General features: G+C 31.4%; 1 protein-coding gene and 1 long non-coding RNA gene across 2 annotated transcripts in view; one reads left to right on the top strand and one right to left on the bottom strand.

Annotated features, from left to right (window-relative positions):
• The window catches only part of LOC141385573 (uncharacterized), a 10,623-nt gene extending 3,536 nt beyond the window's left edge, over nt 1-7,087 (top strand). Inside the window, exons 2-3 of the long non-coding RNA XR_012406210.1 lie at nt 6,110-6,136; nt 6,256-7,087. This is a non-coding gene — a long non-coding RNA (uncharacterized lncRNA). The remainder of the gene's footprint in view (nt 1-6,109; nt 6,137-6,255) is intronic.
• On the bottom strand, nt 3,673-9,058 carry rhoh (ras homolog family member H). Its single transcript, NM_001327973.1, is given in 3 exon segments — nt 3,673-5,242; nt 6,872-6,901; nt 7,952-9,058. A coding segment is annotated over 1 exon segment (588 nt). The 5' UTR covers nt 4,931-5,242; nt 6,872-6,901; nt 7,952-9,058; the 3' UTR covers nt 3,673-4,342.
• Nucleotides 9,059-9,103: the final 45 nt, after the last annotated feature.

Below are 9,103 nucleotides of genomic sequence, written 5' to 3'. Positions count from 1 at the left end.
ATCAGCAGATTTTAAGCAGACAATCTACTAATACTGAAATGGACCATCAAAATGAAGTAGTATTATTTGAAAGAAAAGTAATATATTAACAAAAAGCCTTGTTATGTGTGTTAACTCTTGATATTGAAGTATTTTAACATGTGTATTTGCAGCTCTGACTTTCTTGTTAGTTTCAATTGCCTATGTATTTATAATATAGAATAAATAACAAATTTTGATTTGCTAGTTTTCACTTGCACGTTTGTTTATTTAAAAGCAGCTGATGCAATAATGTTTCAATAAAAGATTGATTGAATGGTGGAACTGCAGGTAATCTCCACGTTTCACAGCAACAGCTGACTAAACTATTTGGTTTATGTAGATTTCTAACATTAGTACAAAATATTTCAGTCAGCACATAACCTTGATTTACAAAACCTTTAAAAATTTGGACCGTATTTATACATTTTTCAATACAACTGAAATGATTTTCATGGAGCCATGAAGTATAACGCGGTTTCAGCGAGTTCAGAGAAAGACGTTCTCCTGCTGGGATGTGGTTTCTGGGTCTGAACTCAGTTCTCCAAAAACATCACTTCATCTCCATAAACCACATAACATGTACTCCTTCTGTCTGTCTTTCTGCTGCTCTTTCTTCTGTTCTCTACCAAATCTTCCTTTCATGTAGTTGCGATTAGTAGAGCACTTCTTTGTTTTTACAGCTTGTGTTCATTAAAATCATATATATATATATATATATATATATATATATATATATATATATATATAAATATAGTTAAAGTCAGAACCATGTTAAGATCAATATTATTAGCCCCTTAAAGCTAAATTTATACAGAACAAACTATCTTAACACAATAACTTGCCTAATAACCCTAACCTGCCTAGTTACCCTAATTAAGGCTTTAAATGTCACTTTAAGCTGTATAGACGTGTCTTGAAAAATATCTAGTCAAGTTTTATGTACTGTCATCATGGCAAAGATAAAATAAATCAGTTATTAGAGATGAGTTATTAAAACTATTGTCTAGAAATGTGTTGAAAAAAATCTTCTCTCCTTTAAACAGAAATTGTAATAATTGTAATAATAATTGCTAATAATTCTGATACACACACACACACACACACACACACAGTGCTCTGCATATATAAGTACACCCCATACAAATCTCTCTTTTAAAGTCATATTTTTAATAGGAGCTATACAATATTATATTTGTGCATGTACATTAGATTATTCAGTACTGAAGCCAAATCTGAAGCTTATCTAACAAAATAACTTATGATACCGGTCCAAAAACCAGTACACATAAATTTATGTTATAGAAGAATACTACAAATTTAAAAAAGAAGAAGATCAAGAGAACCAGATCAATTGAAAAATTTAGTTGAAATGTTGTAGGTTGTAATTTTTTGCAATATTTTGCTTGAATTTAATTGTATTATCTTTCAATTTCTAAATATGTTTGGTGACTAAAATAATAATTTAATAAATAAGTCTGTTTAATAGATCTGCTTTGTTTAAATGCACCAAAACACATTGCCTGTATTCACTGAGATATGGATAAAAATATTCATTTTAAAAATGAGGTGCACTCTATGCTGAGCCCAGTACTTGTTTTACACAAAACAATGTCCAAACCAACACTACTGTACGTGAGCTGTTCCAAAAGAAACTATTGACCCACACTAAACACAAAACTGCTGTGTGATTTGATACAATGAACCAGTCTGAACTAGCTGATATATGGGGAAGAGCGGGACACAACGCAACATTTTGTAACAATGGGGTTTTGATGTTTTGTATAAATTAGGTTCACACTTGTCTTGTACAAATATGTGGCTTTATTTTATTACAGTGTTTTTTCCCCTTATCATTAAACCCTGAAGAATGTAAGTAAAACGTTTCAACTTAAAATGGGGTTTACTTTTTCATATAAAAATCTTTTTTTTTGCTGGTTAAAAATATTCTAATTTTGATCCTTGACAATGAGCATTGCAACCAGCACCGTTCAAACAATGTGCAAACAGATCAAGAAACATATTCAGACATCCAGAAAAAAAATCACCACTAATTTCATAGAACAGCATAGTTTTAATAAGAGTGATGCATGCTGCAATTTGTATTTCCCACCAATACAATTGGATTTTAAAATTCTTATGTGTTTTCAGCTAGTTCGAGAATAGATTAAAAAACTGCTAAATCACTGACTGGAGATTAAAATAATATAGGATTTATCTCATGTTAAACAAACAGCAAAAACTAAGATACTTTTAGTTAACCTCAGCAAGAAATTTAGCAAATAAATGTTGAACCATATCTTTAAAAGAATTTAGAATTTTGGCGCATCTCAGTAACTAGTTAATGCTGTTACGAAGCATGGAAATGTTTAAGCCTTGAGCATTGCAACAAAGCATTATTGAGCGTTATTTTGTTCCCTCACCCATAATAATACATAATTAATATGCAATATCCTGCGTAATCTTCATAGTAAGTGTTTGTATTGTACAATTTAATATTGTTGCTACATTTAGTTGGCACACAATGTCTTTATAATTTTTCTTACTAGTGACTAATGCACACCTATCCTTCACAAGGACACTAACAACCAAACCTTGTGTGTTGTAACATGGCTAAAAATGTAAATATTTACTTTTACTTCTTGCGTTGTCCTCATGAGTGTTATGTACTGTATGCGACCCAACCAGAATTTATCTATTAATCTTAATCTCCACATCTGGTAAATGTATTTATTTTCCTGGTAAATGTATTTATTTTCGTTCTTTTTCGAAGCAAGTAGGAATCTGCTTGAATATAAATGGCACATTAACTATGTGTCTGAGGTACTAGATTTTCAAAAATGTATTGTTATTAGTGAGCTGCTTTATGTTTACAAATTGCAAATGCATCACTGTTCGCAGAAACTTTCAGGTTTAAAAAATAGCGTTAAAACTTTATTGGGCACAATGAAAAACTGTGATAGAATAATCTTTTTTAATAGATTAAATTATATATATATATATATATATATATATATATATATATATATATATATATATATATATATATATATATATATATATATATATGTGTGTGTGTGTGTGTGTGTGTGTGTGTGTATATGTATATATATATATATATATATGTATATATGTATATATGTGTATATATATATATATATATATATATATATATATATATATATATATATATATATATATATATATATATATATATATATATATATATATATAAATATAAAACTCATATTTTGGCAAAAATGTTTTTCTAGCAAATATTTTGTAACATTTCTTTTAGCTTTAGTGCAATGATAAACTAAACAATATAAATTATGAGTTTGTTTTTGAATTATACTTATTTTTATCTTTCTCTCGAGTCAGCAGAATGCCTAGTATTTTTCTTACAATTCTTTTGGCTTCAGAGCAATGAAAAACATGATGATTCTTTTTTCTATCAAATCAAAATCGTTTTTTAAGTATATTTTAGGAAGTTCTGTCACAAAGTAATCATTGTTAGGAGTGCAAGACATTAGACATTAAAAGCTGTCCTGCAATTCAAATTTTTGATAACATATGCTTTGTGTTCATGCAGTCAGATGATATACGTTAACTCCACATTTTCCTCGGGTCGCTGTGTATAACAGACTGCACAGCTACATTTGGAAACTCTTTTTTTTATTAAACATCTACTTATTTATATCACTACAAAAAGACAAATCAAATTTGAAGTTTTTAAAATGGAGAATTTCTGAAAAGAAACAAATCCTGAAAGCTTAAAAACAGTGTTAATAATAAAAAAAGTTTTTTTTAGCAAATCAGAAATACAAAAATGTATTTGTCATCTAAAATTAACAATACAGAATTTGGTCTCATTGATCTCATATGTGAACCTGTATTTAAAAGGTCTGAAGTGAGTTTAAAGGTCCATTTCAGTTAGAAAGAAAACAAAACTAAATCTTGTTTTTTAAATGTCAAAACATCAACATTTAAATAAAAAAATAAGACTAGAAGTGCTACAATCTACAAATGTAACCACATCTGAGCAGTTCAAGACCAACAACAAAATTAAAAATAATAATACAAATAAAAAAAAAACAGAATAATTTTATATTCATAAAACTTCAAAGAAACACCATTTCACTGAATAAATATAGGTTCAGTATGTATACTGTGTCTAGAAATCTAAACAGAAGACTCAAAATCAGAATCTTTTGAGTCAACAGCATTAAGACATCAGTGTTAAGAAGTCTTTGTTGTAGCTTCAGTTACTTGACTTTGTGTGTGAGAAACGATTTTATCTTAGTGATCCTTTCTTTAAAAGCATTCATGAGATTTTACAGGGGTTAAGGTTTAGCAGTCTTCGTCTTGTCTGTCTTCGTGCCCGATTTACAGCTGTTCGCACAGCACACTCAAAAACCTGTTGTACGCCACGATTGCTAAGGGCCGAACATTCCAGATATCCCTTGGCACGAATCTCCTGTGCCACCTGCTTGCCCTCTGGGGACGTGGTGCAGTTAGCACGATACGGGCCCATCTCACGATGGTCTGTCTGTGTGGCAACAACCAGTACTGGCACCTTCGGCAGATATTCCCTCACCTCAGCGATCCATTTGTGCCGCAAATTATTTAAAGAACTTGGATTTGCTACTGAATAGCACAGCAAGACCACATCGGCGTCTTGATAGGACATGGGCCGGATTTGGCGGAATGTATCATGTCCTGCTGTATCCCACAGTCCTAAACTGATCTGGATTCCATCCATGAAGACATCAACTCCAGTGTTCTCATAGACAGTAGGTCTGTAGCTATCTGGGAAAGTTTCAGAGGTGAACCGTACCAGAAGTGCCGTTTTACCCACTGCGCAGTCCCCAACCAGTACACATTTCACCGAGGTCTCTGTCAACCCGTTCATCCTTCTTTCTCCGCTCTTGTAGTTCTTGAAAGGTGCAGTCTGATAGTCCTAACAGAATCAGCAGTGTCCAACAGATGATGATGTCATCACTGAGATGTAAAATTTTACAAGTCTGTGTGGAGAAAACACAGCATTCTGGAGACGAAGCCTCACGCACTTAGTCTTGCGCCGTGGTGTTTTACTCCTCTGATCTATAATCCAATGAAGGTTGAGGGACTGAAGTCGTTGTGTGCCATATTCAAGATATTCAAGACATAGATATCCAAAAGTCAGAAGTCTGGCAGACAGTTGTGTCTAGTCTCTTTCCGTCTCCTGCATAATTCAAAGAATAAAGAATTCAAATTAGTATGCTAACGCTAAACACAAAAAAGGGTTGGCTGACTTTCCTTAGTCCCTGTTAGTCATTGGTCACTAAAGCAGAATGAACCACCAATTTCTCTGGCATATGTTTTATGCAGCGGATGTCCAGAACTAAGTGCATTCACGAACACTCTCTCATTCATACACAGTGGCCAATTTAGTTTTTCCTATTTCACCACATGTATTTGGACTGTGAGAGGATCCAGAAGGAAAATCACACAAACATTGGGACAACATACAAGCTTTCTGATCTAGCCAGGACTCTTGCTGTAGACATCTTGCTGTAAGGCGCTAACAAATGAGCTGGCCCACACGAAATCTGCGCACGCAGAATTCCACAGATTTTCCACAGATTTTTAGCCCACCGTTAATGCTGTTTATTTACTTGAGTAAATCTATATTTATTCAGTTTTTTAATTAATTACAGTAATATTATTGACTAATGTGAAAATGTTCATCAGATTTATTTATAATGCAGTTTGTAAAGATATATTTTCTGTCTTTTAGTAGATATATAATATATATTATATGAGAGACTTGCTTTGTTTACCAAATAAAGTGAATCTAATTGGATTTGCATTTTAAAAATTAAATAAAAAGTTATAAATATATTATTGTTTTATTTCACATATTAAGGTTTTAGTTATGATACTCCCAAAATAATTCTGCAGAAATCCACAGATTTTTACCAAAATTCTCCACAGAAATAGCAAAATACATCCGCTGATTCCGTCTGGCCCTACCAATGAGCCACCATGCCATCTACTTTTATACAATGCAATGATATTTTAAGTGATTTTTTTTTTTCACTTTATTTAGATGAAAAGCAGCAGGAAAAGACATCAGGTCAGTTGAAGCCTCAAAAGTCAGAGCAATATTATTATATATCTCTATATTAATCATATTTAATCTTAAAATGAACTCATATCTAATAATGTTTTTCTTCTTATTCTTCCTTTGTTTAGACAGAAGATCACACTGAGATACATCTTCTTCAAGTGAGACATGGTCAAGACGGCATCACATAAAAGTTGCTTACAAAGACTTTCAAAAGTTATCAAAATTTAGCAAACCATAAGCAAACCATGAAAAACAATATCAAATATTCTTTAAAACGTGATACAAAACATTAAATGATACATTTAAAAATATTTGAAGAGTTCAGATGCAAAAACCTATAAATGCCATCTAAAATTTGCATTTTTATCAGGCTCCTGCGTGAATGTTCAGTAATATCACTTTTTTGGCAAAGAATAAGTCCTTTTTCTGGCCTTTAAAGTGAAATATCTCAACATAAATAAAGGAGGCTGAAAAAAATGTTCATTTTTGATGGAAATGTCAGACAGCACTTGGAGGTTTTCGCATCTGAACTCTTCATTTAGAGTTGGCAACATAGCAAGATTAAGTATAGTTTGTAAAAGGGTATAGAAGTGAAAGCCAAGATTTTTTTTTTTTTAGCTAGATCAGACAATACCCTTAAAACTTTCAAATGAATACAAGAGCCAGAAAGGATACAATGATTATTTGTATAAGCAATAATAATTTCAAAATAAATAAAATTAATTTGATAGATTTACTCACCCTCTGATATTTCCAATCCTTTCTTTTGTTCTGTGAACACAAAATAAATTATTTCCAAAATTGTCATAAAATGTGAAGTTTGCTGTTGTTTGAACTATATTATACTTTATTTATTTGTACTCCACTGATGAAAGTTTGAGCAAATGTTAACAGACTTAAAAAACAAAAACAAACAAAAAAAGAATGGTCCGTCCCTTGAATAGTCTTTGAAATACCAAAAAAAAAGGATAAAATAAAATAAAAAACATCAGGCAATAGTCCTAATTTTTCTTAGATGTAAATTAAAATAAAAAAACATGCTAAGAGGACAGCAGGCCCGTTTCATCACAGGGCCCAGGACAACTTTAACTTGGTACAATTGCCATAACTCCCCTGCTGTTGTAGTAAAATTTAAGAACTGTCGCTTTGTTTTCCGAAAAAATCAGACCAACACACCTGCTACAGCTTATTAATTTATTTTATATTACAAAATGGGTTAAATCCGAATATGACATTTCTGACATGTTAAAAAAACAACGACAAAGATTATTCTCCAAAAGAAGGTAATGAATTGCACTTCCTAGGCCTACATCGGCTGCCATGAGGGTTAAGTACTTTTAGTTAAATTGCAAATTCTGAGAATTATGTAAATCCTTTTAAAATTACTTTAATGGCTTGCACATCTCATCTTCGTAATCAGTTGCACATGTTGTTTCCACTTTGAGTTCCATTTTGTTTTGGGCAGAACAAAAATAGGTTTGACAAATTAACTGAGTCTAGAAGATGACACTATCAAAAAAACTAAACAAAAATACAAATTTTTGTTAACAAAATAAACTAGTAAATTAAAAATGAGACAGCTCTATAAAAAGGATCACGTTTTAACTAAAGTGCTTCACAGTCAAGTTTTCTATTATGATTTAATATATAATTCTAATTGAAGACAGCCCTTAACATTTCAATTTCAATTATTGATTAATGAACTTCCCTTTACAATTACATTTTGTACTTTACACTAGAAATTTCGAATTCACAAACATTGTTTTAAAGCACAGCAGTTAATAGATGTATAACAGAATATATCAATGAAAAACAACTTACCCCTTTGAGCTCTTAAATTGAGAGTGTCACGGGTGCATTTCGTTTTGTTAATTACTTTTGTTTAGTTTTTTTTTTTAAAGAATGACTTCAGTTTAGATACCAGTCCAATTCTGCATATTTTTCAAAACTACAATTGTTAAACAGGAAATTCAAGTCCTCGTAAGAACAGAAAGATCATATCCTCTTGTAGGGAAATGAAATGTGAGGCTGGGCTCTTTTCTCTGTAAAATCTTACATCAAATCTTTTTGATGCTTCCGCTGTGACTGTGTGACGTTCTCAGCTCATCTGTCGAGTCTTGCTTCTTCTGCAGTCAAGAACTCGTTTTGTGCATGACCTCAGTCTCATGCAGTAAGGAGAAAAACAGATATAACCAAAAACAAGACAAACCCTGATGAAACTTAAGGTTTTGTTCTAATGCTGGGGCTCAGTAATTTAGTTAAATTAATCTTGCTATATTAGAAGCCAAACATTACCATTTAATAAAGGTGACTCCCAGCTAGTATTAAATTAACAGTTACCATAGCAGCTTGTCAGTAAGAACATTTAGTTTAAGTGCAATACAGTAATTACAGTACCATAGCCTCAGAGCACTTGTCTAGGTGAATAAGGAGCATGTTACTGAGACATGATAGTTGTAGTAACCCAAAACTAAAAATTCTGTCATCGTTTATTTACCCGTTTCTTGTTCCAAACATGTTTAATTTTCTTTCATCTGTTGAACATAAAATCAGCTAATAAAGAAAGCTGACCTTTAGTTTTTTTATTATTATTATTATTTAACTTTATGTTACTGGTTTTGGCTTTTACTTGAGTTCAGTTATGTTCAATGCAATAGAAAATGTAAAATCAATACAGCAAAGATTTTTACAATACAAAGTTTTTTCAATGGTTCTAGTGTAATAAATTCATTTTTTTAGCTGTGCAAATGTGCAATTTGGTGTTAATGGTCATTCATTGACATGTACATAATGTATGAAGAAATTCAATACTTTTTATTATGTTTATTATTATAAAAATTAGTAAAAGTTAGAGAAAACGGCTTTTTACTCAAAAAGATAAAAGGGAGATAAGTAGAAATATGTGTACTGCAAGTTTATCATCAAATGTTTTTAGTTTGGAGTGCTAAGAAAACTGTGTAAATATAATGCAGT

The sequence above is a fragment of the Danio rerio genome, chromosome 1, assembly GCF_049306965.1.
Source record: "Danio rerio strain Tuebingen ecotype United States chromosome 1, GRCz12tu, whole genome shotgun sequence".
In the NCBI taxonomy this organism is placed as follows: domain Eukaryota; kingdom Metazoa; phylum Chordata; class Actinopteri; order Cypriniformes; family Danionidae; genus Danio; species Danio rerio.
This window is presented reverse-complemented; position numbering and strand designations above follow the sequence as displayed.